Genomic DNA, 13,827 nt, shown 5'->3' on the forward strand with positions numbered 1-13,827 from the left:
CGTCTAGCTCACACACTTTGTAATTTTTATACTTTTTATAGTATTTTGTAGTATTTTCTGGTATATTTTAACACGAGTCACCCGAGGACTCACCCTCTTGTCCAATACACCAATGTAGAAACCGTGTAGAAATGCCACTTAAAGCCATGTCCCAGGCCACATTAAATACTTATTCGTGATCAGCACCGAATTCCTGATCGTTTGCCATCAAAATCTCACTTATTAAAAAATTTCGGAAAAAAGGCATGTCAAGCAGTGTATAACGTGTTTTTTCACACTGGCGCTTCCATGGGGATAATATGAAAAAAACTACGGGCAAACGTACAAATTTCCCAGTCATGTGTCGCCTTAATAACATAAAAATGTAGTTAATGAAGTTACGTGTAGTTACCATGTAAGGCTATTAATTTAGTGGAAATTTTTGTTGACCGGTTTTGCTTAAAGTGTATGTTATAAACAATCAAATAAAGATGGGAAGTTAAAGTTAATCAGTCTTGTAGGAAATTTTATGTCATAATAGGATTAAATAATGAGTTCAGAGCTGAGGGTCTTAGATAGCTGGTAATATTCAACCGAATATCAAAGCGGTGGAATATGATGGAACTTTAGTACAAATAGTTCGTCAGTATATTTACGGTATATTTTGAAATTTGTGACGTATTTGCTCTGACTGGCGCGGATCACATTGACAATATTGTCGCCCGCGGGCGTCGCAACGTAAGTCCAAAAAAGTGTTAATTTAAATGATAATAAAGTGCTCTGCCTGCTTATGTAAAATGGACAAGTGCAGATAGCGATAAAGCATTCCCAAACATATAGAAAGGGGACAATTTTGTGATGCTTGTGCGTGTGTGTGAAAGTGGGTGTAAGTGAGTGTGGGGCTTCCGTGTCCCCAACGAAATAAAATTCTGTTTTGTTTGACTCATATTCAGAAACGGAACCGAACCCCGAGCGCGTCATTCGTTTTATATTGAATTATTGCTGAGCCTGAAGCTATAGGTTTTAATTTGATTGCCAGAGCCAGTCACACAATCGAATTAGTATGCGAAACCAGAAAACTATAGAAACAAATATAGACATGGCGTAATTGAAGAGCGAGAGAGGGCTGCTGTGTGTTAATTAATTAATTGCTTATACTTGACCTGGACACTAGCCAGAACAGAACCAGAAAGCAAGAATATACACATGCATATGTATGTATTGTATATGTACACCAGAAATTGGGTAAAAGGCGAAAATTAGTGCGTGTGTTTAGTTTACGTTACGTTACGTGAGCCTCTCGTGTGTTAGTTGTAGTTGTAGTTATAGTTATGTTCTGTGCCTGTGTGTACGTGCATGTGTGAGCAAAGTTTCTCTCGGTAGCTGCTGCTTCAATTCGTTATAATTTCTTTTTATTTACTTTTAGTTCACACAGATCAGGTTTTGTTCAGCTGCATTCTTTACCCTCCAAGCGTCTACCCCTCCCCTTAGCATACTTGAGTGTTCTAAGGTGCAATAGCCATACATAGAGAGAGAGAGAGAGAGCGAATGAGAGAAAGAGGGAAAGGGACAAGTGGCTGCACTTGCCACGCTTGACTTGACCACATTCAACTTGCAGCAGCAGGCTGCCTGCATGTAATGTGGAAACTGCAGATAAAAGCGTAACACACAAAAAACCAGATAAAAAGAGGCAATGCGATCAGGCTGAAGCGGAATAGCTGCAGCGATCGCAATAAAGGACTGGTAGAGGGAGAGTTAAAGAACCTTTAGCATACATTTCTGAATGGAATAATTATGTGATGGGCTCGTGCTCGTGTACGCGGCGACACTTTTTGTTGTCAATATGCTTCCTGCAAGTGGTGAGTATTTACTGGAAAACCTGTTTTTATTTTTGCTGTTCCAGTTATCTGCATATTAAAAATCGATTGCATTTCCCCATTTCACAATGTATAGATAACGATTCTCGAACGCCAGGTATTCGACTTTCTCGGATACATGTGGGCCCCCATCCTGGTGAATTTCTTCCACATTCTATTTATCATATTCGGATTCTATGGCGCATATCACTTTCGCGTTAAATACATCATCACCGTGAGTGCCCTGCCCCCAATCCCTTTTCCACCATTATCATATCTGTACGATAACCCAAATTTGTTTTCGTTCTGTATTTTCGTTTTACTGTGGCAGTATCTAATATGGAACTTCCTATGGATCGGCTGGAATGCTTTCCTCATTTGCTTTTATCTGAATGTGGGGCAGTTGGATAGGGTGAGTACTATTAGGCAATGAATAACTCTGGATACTTATTCCAACATATGCATTTATTTGTGGAAACCAGGACAGTGATCTACTCAATCTCGGCACGGGCAGCGTTTCCTGGTTCGAGGCGAACGGTTATGGATGCCGGCCCACCTACAACATGACGGCGGATGATCCGTTCCGTCCACAGCGGCCGGAGACCGTAGAGGGCTGCCTGCTCGACTATACGCTGGTGGAGATTATTCACTCGGGAGTTCAGTGCGGTCTGGCGGTGAGTGGTTAACAGGCCTTAAGTGCCCTGAATTGTTGTAAATTGTTTCGTCTCTCTCTTTCTCCAGCTGCTCGGTATACTCGGTGCGATTCTGATCAGTTGCATATTTCTGGACGAGGACGATAGATGTAAGTGGCTGCCACCAATTCTATTCTATGTCGTTTGTCATACTCTTTCATTAACTGGAACCGGCTTTTATCTAACCGCATCTCTGTCCTCTGTTGGGTATCACTCCGCACGGTATATACTGGTATCATCATCTATCTATCATATCTTTTGTCCCCTTTCCCCCTATTTCCAACTTTCTTGTCACCTAAACCGTATTCCCCAAGGTGAATCGATATTATACCGAATGTCAAATACGTAAAGTTATCTATGTGTAAGCTCCTGGCATCCAATACCTCTACCCTGAATGCGATTGTACCCAAACTCATACATATATATATGTATATACATATATCGGATGTATGTATAAATACATGTTGTATATCCATGATTAAACCCAACCCCCATTGTGATCGTATCGTAGCCATGTGAACTGTGTGTTCACATAATCATACATATTTATATATACTCGCGCATATACATATATACTCGTTATTGTAATCAATGTTATGTGTATGTCTAAGCCGCCATCAACTCATAACAACAAGAACAACTACAACATTGTATTTGCTTATCGATAACGACACTGTGCAACAAAAACCGAACAAGATCGATTCAAAAGATAGATAGGTACTCGGTACTGGGATTTTAATGACATTTCTTACATGTTCAGTACTGTTAAGGATCCAAAAGCTTTAGTTTCTTATAGTAAATAACTGAAGATGCCATAATTTTGCATATTCCATCTATATTTATGATCCGATTTCTTTGAAAATGAATAAAATGATTCTTTAGGATATGCAACAAAATGGATTTCAATCCAGCATGTTTACCGTGTCTGGAAATCATCCCAAACATGAGTTCGATTTCTGGTTGCTGTTGCACAGTGTCTTTCGACACTGTCTATCTATTGGATTGTTAAAGCATCTTTAATAAATTTCTGGTTTACAGTCGATTTCATGAACGGCGACGCGAAGAGTCCCCAGCACACCGTGGTGCACCCAATGTACGTGAGCTATACAAGTATACCCACAACATCTGCAAGTGCCACAATGCAATCAAACAAGCATCTGCAGCTGCAACTGCAGAACCAGCAGCAGCAGCAGCAAAACTCACTGAAACTCTATCATCATCAGCAACAAGTATCACACTTAAACCAGAACTATCAACTGAACAACAGCAACAATAATACACTCAACAATAATCTTCACCAGCGTCAGGCGCCGCCTCAGCCGCCGCTAGACACACCAATTAACCACAATGCATCATTCCAACGCCACCACCAATCAGTCAATCATCTAACCCAGCGCACAAGTGGCGAGAACAGCAACAGCAGCAGCCTGAGGCGCCAGCGGCACCACCAGACCAGTGGCTCCGGTCCCAGTCCCATGTCCCCGCAGACTACTCCCTCGCTTTCGTACGCCTCACTGCAGAACTCCAATCCCTATCTGGCCAACTCGCTGAGCAACAGCAACTATAGCATCTTCCAGGGCATCCCCGAGTGTGTGGGCAGCGGCACCCACTTTGCCCGCATCCACCACAAGGCCAAGGCTCCCAAGTCGGGGCTCATAACATCACCAGGTGTAGATTCAGGTGTAGCCATCGGCATGGCAGGCCACTCCCCAGTCCGTCCGCTCGATCGTCTCTCGCGCAATCTCGAAGAGGAAGAGGACAACTTTTCAATGCAGCAGCTCTCCTCTGGGGCAAATGGCGTCACATATGTGCCCTTCAGGAGTCCCACGCCCAGCAGTCTCTTCGTGCACGAGAACAACAACAATTCTCAGCCCCACATCGTCTTTAACTCGGCTACGCGCTCTAGTCCCAACAACAATGCCTCCTTTCCCTATGAACAGAATGGATTGCCTTCCCCACTGCGTGTGGGCCCCAGTCCAAAGGCCCGACGACCCACACAGATTCCGTTGCCCACAGTGCCGCTGCACACCTGCCACGTGCTGGACGAAGACGAGGATGAGGAGGTGAATGGGGATCAAATACTGACGCCCCCGCCTCCACCCGTGCCCCGTCCGCACATCTTCCATCAGCGCCTGGGCCAGGCGCCCTATCCTGATCTCTCGCCCGAGATAGCTGAAAAATACGCCATGCCCACCCAGCATGTGTCCGTGGCTTCTTCCATTCCCGTTCCGGTGCCCCACGGCTCGCCCATGGTGCGACGAACCCATCGTCGCCACCGACCCGCTATTCCGGCTCAAGCCAATTTTTGCGATCAAATCCGCGCCCCTCCCCTCGGCTACGTGGTGCGCACACAGAGTGACGATCGACTGGTGGAGGCGGATCAACAGACGGAGGCGGCTCCCCGCGTCAATCGTCGGAGCAACAACAAGACCCGTCCCCGCTCCTTCTGCAGCTCCATTGTGGGCGTACAGGCATAGATCCCGGCCAGCGAAGCCTCCAAGTACGTCCAGCTCCCTACACTCTCCTCTCTATCTCCAATCGCCTCTCTGTAATCTTCTCTCTGTCCGTGCAGGTGCTGGGCCAACTGCTGCTTGTGTCACCATCTGCCATGCCCAACTTGTAGCAAGGATCCCCTCTGGTCCACTTGCGAACCACCCACATATACTACACGTACATACTACATTTTGTTGTTTCTATGTTGTGCCTAACCAGCCATGGCTGATGACAATGGCTCCCTTCCGGGAGGGAGCATATCCATAGCCGCAACCATAAGCTTCCAGCACGTGAGCTCATCGATTCGGACAAGGATTCAGCCTAGCAAATGTCTTAACTAATTTAACCAAGCCAAGTATTTTTGTATCAGCCAAAATACACAGCACACGCATGTCCTAAATACATCGAGGGTCTTTCCCGTCGACTTGTGATAGGAAATCGAAATGCGGAAAGGCCCTACATATAACACACAAGAGAGCCTGCATAATTTTATGTTGATCTGTGATAACTCTAAAAAAGAAAAAACGATTAATTATACAGCGAAAATGTCACAAAGAAAGTTGAACAAAAGTTGAAATTGAAAGAAACGAAAAGAGATAAGGAAAAATAATTTATAGAGCCAATTGCAACCAGATGCCTTGGATTTAGAATGGATTAGAGATTTATATACAAAAAGAAAATATATAGATGTGTTAAAAATGTGAGTGGGAGAGCGCAGCCTCCCACCTTCAGCTGCCTTTTGTTGTTTAACTAATTAAAATACGATTTACAATAAATACATATACCAAGCGTTACGACATAGACGTTAGTTTGTCAAACAAAGAAGTTGCCTAATGGAATAAGATTCGTGCGAGATTCGTTACTTAGACAAATAATTGCATGAAAACGATCGATCTATATAGATATATACAGACATACATATATGTGAATGTTTAAGTTTAGTGTTAAGCTTGAAGCCACACAAAAGTAGTTATAGACGCGCAAGCAACGCCAAGCAGAGCAAATCCAATTCATAGCTTAGTAGAATATCTAACTGTTTACCTTATAGATTGTCACTGTGCTGATCTATAGTGGTGCGGATTGTGGTGCCAATTATCGACGACATTCGAACGCGTTTCCAATAAATGTTCATTTACACCAAAACTCTCTGGAGTCTCTCCTCTTCTTTCTCTTGTATTTTTTAGTTTGCAATTATGGGTATAGCTCTACAATATAGTATCACCTGGTAGAAGGCTTTCTGTAGCATTTGTGGCTCTAACCAATCGCTAACGACTTTCTCTCTCCGCCAAGTAGCTAATACAACTTACTTAACAGCTCCAATCACACAAAACATACACTATCAAAGCTAACCCCAGGTAACTGCTATTAGATATTGTTTCTTATAGACAACCCCATCACGATCGCTTTCTGATATTTCATCTTTTTATAGTGAAGCATATTAGCAAGCAGTCGAAACATCGCCAGTCGTTGTACTCTATGGAGTTTTGCAGCAGCAGCGACACCATCCGGCATGGCAGCAGTCACACCATTATGGGCATGGGGCTGGGCGATCCGCGAGGGGACCAGGATGGCGGAGAGCTGAGCCCCAAGCCGATGACACCAAGGCGCGTGAAACGGAGGTCGGTGATGGCCAGGGGCAGCCAGGGGAGGCAATCTAGTGGAGGAGGAGGCAGTAGTCGTCGTTCACATCATGGCTCCAGCGGCACACTGAGATCCAAGCATGGAGGCGGTCATGGAGGAGGAGCCGGGGAGAGCAGCAGTGGCAGTTATGTGAGAAGCAGCACTCGCAGTTCCCGCAGGAAGTACCAACAGAACCCGGTGACAAAGCTGATCGACCAGCAACAGCTGCAGCAGCAGCAACAGCAACTGCAGCAGCCCCACCTGGGCTCTTTCCATCGTCAGGACAAGCTCTCGCTGACCGTCTCCAATCTCCAGTCCCTTAACGATGACATGCTCAATAACACGAACATCTCCGGCAGTCAGCTAGGAAGTCTGGCAAAGAACAATGGCCACTTTTATCACAGCTACCGCAAAAACATTCCCCTGGATCCGATTTACTACAACACCAACGGGCAGGGCGTGATCCAGCAACAAGAAGAACCCGTCTCGCCCACCCTACTTCCTCCACCGCCTCCACTTCCAGCTGTGCCAGCTCCAGCAGCGAACCTCCATGGCGGAGGCCACTACAATCCCAGTTACCAGCACTCCACCACCCACCTGAACGATGTGGGTCATGGCGACGAGGTGTACAACAATAGGCCGCCGTCGGTGCGCTCTAGCTATTCAAATTTTCACGGGTCTCGGCCCTTGTCCACTGCCTACGCCAATGCGGGCGAGAACGTTTTCGTCGGACTAGGTGGAGCCAATGCCAGTCCGCCCCAGCCTCCCTGCACTCCACCTCTCTACCAGCAGCATCCCCTCCATCAGCAGCAACAACAGCAGCAGCAGCAGCAATATCTTCCACCGCCGCCAATGGAGCCGGCACCGGCCTATGTGAGCGTCATGTCCTTCTCAAAGCGCACCGCCTCGCGGGAGAGCATTCGTTCCATGGCTTTCCTAAACAACGGTCCGCCCGCTTACAATCTCAACTATCACACGCCACCGGACTCGGAGACAACTATGTGAAACCGGTCTGCCGGTCTATCCTAAGCTTTCAGTTTAAACATTAACTTCACCAAGGATCTCGGAATCTATGGAGGCCAACACTATCATCATCACCAGCCCGAAATTATATATACTTGTGCAACAAGCCACATCCATAGCCAGAGCAGAACTGTGTGAGTGCACTCCCTATGAGTGCCTTGACCATATAGAAAGTGTATAATTAATCCTTAACCATACGTACATACATATGTGTAGCGCCTAAAGTATATATAAGTTTCTGTCGTTTTACCAAAGTGCCTTTGTAAATAAACATCTAAACAATTAACGATTCCTTTGGTTAGAGAACAGTATTGATTGAAGGAGAACAAGTCCCTTTTTAAAGAAATTATATAAGAAAGAATAGGGCTCGGTTAATGTATCATCCATGCATCATCGAACAGCATCGAGACCGCTTAGGATTATATTTGTATCAACTTTATATCTAATACTTTTATGATATGCTTTTTTGTAAAGGTTCCAGGGCGACGATGCCCAGTTTAATAGGTAAATCTGCCAAGCTGTTTCATATGATATTTTTACCTGGAACTTAATACGTAAAGGATATATGTTATTTGGAATAGGTTGCCCCATTTTGGGGTGCGGGTTTTACTCCTTTCGGCATACTGAAAAAATAATAATAAATAATGAAATAATCAATGACAATCCCAAGATACTCACGATCGTCGGCATCCCAGCCGGGCTCAATGTCCAGCTGCTTGTTGCGTTCCTTCAGCCAAGTGAAGAGCGGGGCAAAGTACTCGAGAATACCACGACCACTCAACTTTCGCTCCCCAGTGGCAATTTCCATGACATCCCGCCAATGCCGGGAGGCCCCCAGCTGCATCATTTCCCGCATCATATCGCCCGCCTCCTTACTGTCGTAGAAATCGCAGTTGTGCAAAGGAAACTTTGCATCTCCGGGCTTATACTGGCCACTGACCAGGCAGAAGGAGCGATAGAACTGGAATCCCAATATTTCCGACAGAAATTTCCTAAAAAAAAATGACGAGAAGGTTTAATTAGATTCCCAGCTAGTTAAGAGAGGATAGGATGGTTAATCTACTTGGTGTTGGATGTTTCCGGGTTCATGCCCCGATAGAACTTAAAGTCCGGATCAAAATCCTTCGATGAATGCAGGGCAGGAGGCTGGACGCCGGCGAACTTGTCCTGAAGACGCCAATAGGCGCAGTTGTACTCCTTCACCCCGATCCGTCCATCCATCACGTCCACCAGGAACTTGTCGTTGATGAAGTACTGCGGCACAGCCACGAGGGTGTGCACCCCCATGCGGAACAGCCGATTGAGGGACTGCTCCTCCGTGAGGCTCTCGTTCAGCAAGATGTGCAGCCGATGCAAGTGCCGGGCCGTGCCCGAGGCCAGAACCACAGTCTCGGCCAAGGCACTGCCGAAGCCCGGACAAGGCTCGGTGTCCAGGCCAAAGGGCAGATTCCGCTTGTAAATATTGTACTGCAACTCGGCCATCGTTCCATGGATCTGCATCATCTTCTTATAGTCCAACTTGGGGCAGTAGCGCAGGGCCACATCCGGTGGGAAGTAGTAGACCTGAGACTTGCAGTCCGGCCCGCCCTCGTCATCGTTCATCCGCCGAGAGTAGCGGTCGTAGAACCCACTGGAAAGACAGAGAGTGATCGGTTTTAAAGGAGAAATGATAGGTTGGGAACGGTTTGCTCTCACTCGGAAATGTGATTGAGGCCCAGCGACTCGAAGAACTCGGCAGCTTTCTTGTTGATCTTCACGGGAGTGACTAGGACTTCTTCGAGACGACGATGGACAGACGGCAGCTGGTGCTGCCTGCTTGGGTGAGGAGTGCGGAAGAACTGGTGCGGATACCAGTCCTGGGACAGGATCTGATCCATAACCGGTGCCACAATAGCGCCGTCGCTTTTGGTGTCCGCCTTCGGGTAGGTTACCTGCACCTCGTGCCGTAGATAGGCGTGAAGTTCGCGGTAGAGCGGCATGATCTCCCACACTACCGCCTCCATCTCGGCCTGGAAGTTCTCCGTGTCGTAGTGGAGGTACCACGTCCTCGACGGCGTTACATGTCCATTGTAGGTAGCCGCAATCCTGAGCAGCCGCACGTAGTCGATGAACGTGGACTTGGCTGTGTCCTTGTCGTTGATGGCCCGTCGCCAGCTGAACCAGTTAAGGACCAGGTCCTCGTAGTGCTTGGCCCGCATGTTCTTGTTGACGATGTGCGGATACATGGCCAGGGGGCGACGCGTGGTGCACTCCTCGAAGGTGCAGACCAACGGACCACTCACAAAGTTCCTCATGGCCCGCATGAGATCCTTGGCCTGCTCGTAGTTACGCGGCCGCAGTCCCTGTAACTGCAGCTTGGACAGGCGCTGGACGCGACGTCGCAGCAGCGGATCCTCTAACTCTTTCACGGGCACTACGCTCAGATTCGCCGCCAGCTCGTACATCAGGTGGTAGGTCTCCATTTCGACCTCCTGCTTGCTGGGCGCCTGTCCGCCCAGCGGCGACTTTCCCTTAGATGTCAGCTGGAGGAAAATCCTCTGCTTCATGTTCCAAATGGTTTGCATCCGCCCTGTGGCTATGTCCAGGATTTCCCGTGTGGACGCCTCATAGTTGGCCGAGTGATTGGAATTGGCTTTATTGATGCTACAGTCCACCAAGGTCGGGATCAGGGCCATTACCATGACCAGGATCAGTCGAAGGTACTTCGGGGAGAGCCCCAGATTCATATTGGGCTGGGAAGGCATCCGCTTTTGGGGCTGAGGGTTCTGATAAGCTTATCGCTTTGGGGCACTGTGCTTAGCTCACTCAATTTTTGCGCTGTTTCTTCCGAGTCGAACGGAACCGCGACGAGTACTAAGCGCTGAGCTCTGCGAACGGCTTGAATTTGGTTGGATCATACAGTGGCACATCGATAGAGCGAATAAAAAGGAAAGTTCATGTAATATGGATTTGCGAACAATGTATTTCCCACTTTTAACCCTATTTAACGTATCGTAACAGCATTTTTTATTTAAGCGAGGCTTTACTGTAGCCGCTTATCAGTTGGACAGGGTTGCGATCGAGTGTGGGTTATGAAAGAGAACGCTCTGACGCTGATCTTAACATAGAGCTCTACAAATAAATATTACGTACACGAAGCGTTGTAATATTACGTATACACATCTTTTGCCTTAAGATACGGAAATCGAATTGAATTACTGACCAGACCTATTCCATTCCCCATGCCCACTTTCCATGGAAATAGATGAACAGTGGCAGCTGCAGCAGTGGAAGGGGCAGAATTGCCTCCTCCTGGCTTTGTTAGCCAGTGGCCCATATTCAAGCTTAATCATTTTGACATTTTCTTAGGGTTTGCGGGCGGAGGAAGTAGAAGCGAGCGTGAACATTTGCCCCGCGGTGCAGCAGTGGCAGCAGTAGGAGCAGAATAGGGGGAAGTTCTGCCAGAGCATGTGGCATGGCATTTGTTTATGCCGGCAGGCCTTCAAGACATATAGAGAGAGCGAGAGAGGGAGCAGAGGAGAAAAAGGACTCGTTTCGCTTTCGCTTGCTGACATTTTAGTTGCAGAGAGAGAGAGAGAGAGAGAGAGAGAGCGTGGGAGAGAATTTCCTTGGCAGTCCTTTTAGGGCATTGGGGGGCATTGGGGGGAATTTTCATTGGCTGGCAGTGTTGCTGTTGTTGTTACTGTTGCTGTTTCATTGCTCTGCATCGCGGTTGCTCTGCAGATTACGTCAAACGGCAAGGAAAACCCGTTTTACAGCTCAGTCACACGACGAACCTTAGAGTAAACGCACGCGTCCTTTAGAACGTACGGTATATTTCTCATCTGCCACACACACACGCATACCCATTGAAAAGCAACTACATGAAAGCCCAAGGAATACTGTATAAAAAGAAAGGAGGGAGGAGGAAAAAAAATGTTTAAAAGGAAACCCCAAACCTACACACACACACGTCTATGTATATTCTGGCAAATACTGTAACACACGCACAAGTGCAGCAAAGAAAAATTCTTCAGCGCCCAAAAATAGAGTGAAATGTTCTGCATGATAGTGCTGTTGTTGTTGCTTCTGCTGCTGCTGCTGTAGGATAGCGCAAGAAAGGAAGAGTGCGGAGTGCGGAGAGTGAAGAGCGGAGAGGAGTGGGGGGACACAACGGAAACTAACCTACATTTTCGCGCTCTTTCGCACGCTTTTGCACACACACACACGCACCTGCAGAGCCATGGTATATTCGATAGGAGGTATGACTGTCCGCAAGAGCAGGCAGCGGATAGCCAGACCCCCTTACATTGTATTGAATATAACTTGTGCAGAGCCAACTGTGACGCTCGCTCTCTCTCGCAAAAGAAATCAACAGTAAATTGTAATAACACTTCTCAGGACGAAGTCTGTGTGCGAGAGCGAGCGAGAGGGTGTATGTGTGTCAAACAATGTGCGTGCCTGAAGTTTTATACTTTTGGTTTTGCTTTTGTTTTTGTGGTTGCCTCCCGCTCAACCATCCCACTCCACTGTTGCTAAATAAAAATGTAATTAATGTAAAATAAAATCAAATGAAACACAGCAACAACAATAGGCGTAGTGTGTGTGTGTTTGTGGGCCCAGGCCAGTGTTGGGAAGTGAAAGTGAAATGCAAAACGTGTGAAAAACGCATGAAACTCCTTTTGCGGGGGCTTTCACTGTTTGTTTGTGTGCTATGCAGCTGAATACAACGCGTATATAAAAATAGATATACTGCACTCACGTTCAACTATTACATAAAGTGGCACATCATCATTTATAACACATCGACAACATATAAAATTCAACAAAGGAAACAAGAATTGAAACAAACTAAAAGTAAACAACAATTAAAGGAACATTTTTAAAGGTAAAATCGAATAAATGCTTAACAGAAAGACAGAGCCGGAGATTGGAGAAAGCATGCCTTTGTATGAATGTTTGTGCAACCCACAACAACCACAGCTCTGGTGGTGTGGTATAGTGTGCGGCATAGTGTGGTGTGGCACGAGGATTGGGCCATAAATTAGCTCTTGATGTGCACTTAACTAGGCGGCCACACTTTTCGTTCGGTTCGCTTTCGTGCGAGAGCAAACAAAGAGTAGTGTAGCGGTAGCATGTGGCACCGTCAGTGGGGGCATAACAAAATTTGTAGCACAACTTTGGGGGCCACAATGGCAGAGAGACTTCAGCTTTTTCCCTTTTATGGGGCAACTTTAAAACCAACCGCTGGTCACGCCCAAAAAAACAGCAGCACGGAAACAACAACAGAAACCCGTAGTACTTCCCCCTTGGGGCAGGCTCCCTTTCCGATCCCCGACCTTCTCATAAAATTGTAAGCCAACAACACATTGTTTAATGCCTTTGTGGGCCTTCTCTTCTCTTATTGTTGTAATAAAAAAATATTTTTGACGATTTGTGTGTAACGTAAACAGGGATGCAGGTGAGGATTGTAGGTAGGAGATCTTCTATGGCATCTCGGGCGCCTAATGGCTTTTGGCCCACCGTGCCCCACGCTTCACCCTCCCGCCACCGCTCACAGCAAATTTCCGCCAGCAAACATCACCTGCCTGCCATCACAGGAGAGTGGTGGAGTGGTATAATGGTAGAGGCAGAGCAGGGGGCAAACTTGATATTGAATATTTTATGGGCGCCTTCATCTAACGTTTTTCCATTTTTGCCCGTCCGTCAGTGGCGCTTGCAGCGCGCTCAGACGTGTCAAGAAGTTTGTAAAACACAACAGGAAGAAGGCCTACAGCAACGCCAGCAACAATGGCAGCAGGAGCATCAAGAAGAACAGCCGACAGACACAAAGCACTGAGCAATGAGCAGCTTCCAAGCGTGTCCTCATTTACCCACCCACCAACATTCAGAAATTCGCACACTACGCCATTGCCCACGCAACCTCATTGCTTTCTGTTGGGCGCCCATTTATCAATTCTTGTATCTTGTATCTTACTTTGTGCGAGCATCGAGCAAGTACGTACATATGAAGGGATGTCAGTTAGTTTGTGTGTGTGTGTGTGTGTGTGTGTGTGCGCTTGGCGCCCATAATGTTAATTAACTGTATCTTTGTTAAGGTTTAAGTCTTAAAGCGGCCTTCCATCTTCCGACCCTCGTCTCAATCAGCTCTTGGTCTCAGCATCTTTCTCTCCCACCTTTGTGGG

At 46.9% G+C, this 13,827-nt stretch overlaps 3 protein-coding genes across 15 annotated transcripts in view; 2 read left to right on the forward strand and 1 right to left on the reverse strand.

Moving 5' to 3' along the window:
* Nucleotides 1-498: 498 nt before the first annotated feature.
* On the forward strand, nucleotides 499-7,949 carry NKAIN (Sodium/potassium-transporting ATPase subunit beta-1-interacting protein). Of its 7 annotated transcripts, none has more exons than XM_001360217.4 (8): nucleotides 504-717; nucleotides 1,406-1,838; nucleotides 1,933-2,070; nucleotides 2,167-2,247; nucleotides 2,318-2,509; nucleotides 2,577-2,637; nucleotides 3,566-5,027; nucleotides 5,100-5,548. In XM_001360217.4, the coding sequence occupies exons 2-7, from the start codon at nucleotides 1,779-1,781 to the stop codon at nucleotides 5,002-5,004; spliced, it is 1,971 nt and encodes a 656-aa protein (XP_001360254.3). In that variant the 5' UTR covers nucleotides 504-717; nucleotides 1,406-1,778; the 3' UTR covers nucleotides 5,005-5,027; nucleotides 5,100-5,548. The 7 variants fall into 7 exon arrangements, with proteins under 7 accessions (XP_015039160.2, XP_001360254.3, XP_015039156.1 ...); XM_015183670.2 differs by lacking the exon at nucleotides 5,100-5,548 and adding an exon at nucleotides 6,450-6,599 and having other exon boundaries at nucleotides 563-717; nucleotides 3,566-3,620; XM_033378431.1 differs by lacking the exon at nucleotides 5,100-5,548 and adding an exon at nucleotides 6,314-6,338 and having other exon boundaries at nucleotides 563-717; nucleotides 3,566-3,620.
* Nucleotides 7,950-8,034: 85 nt separating this feature from the next.
* Nucleotides 8,035-10,530, reverse strand: Ance-5. Its single transcript, XM_001360218.4, has 4 exons — nucleotides 9,359-10,530; nucleotides 8,727-9,293; nucleotides 8,342-8,655; nucleotides 8,035-8,286 (listed from the first exon to the last, which is right to left on the reverse strand). The coding sequence occupies exons 1-4, from the start codon at nucleotides 10,405-10,407 to the stop codon at nucleotides 8,270-8,272; spliced, it is 1,947 nt and encodes a 648-aa protein (XP_001360255.4). The 5' UTR covers nucleotides 10,408-10,530; the 3' UTR covers nucleotides 8,035-8,269.
* Nucleotides 10,531-11,386: 856 nt separating this feature from the next.
* NaCP60E (Na channel protein 60E) overlaps nucleotides 11,387-13,827 on the forward strand; it is a 33,267-nt gene continuing 30,826 nt past the window's right edge. For all 7 annotated transcript variants that reach the window (XR_004468824.1, XM_015183679.2, XM_015183689.2 and 4 more), the window contains exons 1-2: nucleotides 11,387-11,469; nucleotides 12,363-12,530. The gene's annotated coding sequence lies outside the window, so the exon portion shown is untranslated. The remainder of the gene's footprint in view (nucleotides 11,470-12,362; nucleotides 12,531-13,827) is intronic.

The sequence above is a fragment of the Drosophila pseudoobscura genome, chromosome 3 (genome assembly GCF_009870125.1).
Source record: "Drosophila pseudoobscura strain MV-25-SWS-2005 chromosome 3, UCI_Dpse_MV25, whole genome shotgun sequence".
NCBI classification, from domain to species: Eukaryota; Metazoa; Arthropoda; class Insecta; order Diptera; family Drosophilidae; genus Drosophila; species Drosophila pseudoobscura.

What these genes read in the sequence shown, in the direction of transcription:
- Ance-5 (XM_001360218.4), bottom strand. Translation starts at nt 10,407, where the DNA reads ATGCCTTCCCAGCCCAATATGAATCTGGGGCTCTCCCCGAAGTACCTT. An exon ending in GGCCTCAATCACATTTCCGA is followed by an intron (nt 9,294 to 9,358) that starts GTGAGAGCAAAC and finishes CTGTCTTTCCAG; the next exon opens with TGGGTTCTACGACCGCTACT. An exon ending in CCGGAAACATCCAACACCAA is followed by an intron (nt 8,656 to 8,726) that starts GTAGATTAACCA and finishes ATTTTTTTTTAG; the next exon opens with GAAATTTCTGTCGGAAATAT.
- NKAIN (XM_001360217.4), top strand. Translation starts at nt 1,779, where the DNA reads ATGGGCTCGTGCTCGTGTACGCGGCGACACTTTTTGTTGTCAATATGC. An exon ending in ATGTGGGGCAGTTGGATAGG is followed by an intron (nt 2,248 to 2,317) that starts GTGAGTACTATT and finishes TGTGGAAACCAG; the next exon opens with GACAGTGATCTACTCAATCT. An exon ending in TCTGGACGAGGACGATAGAT is followed by an intron (nt 2,638 to 3,565) that starts GTAAGTGGCTGC and finishes TCTGGTTTACAG; the next exon opens with TCGATTTCATGAACGGCGAC.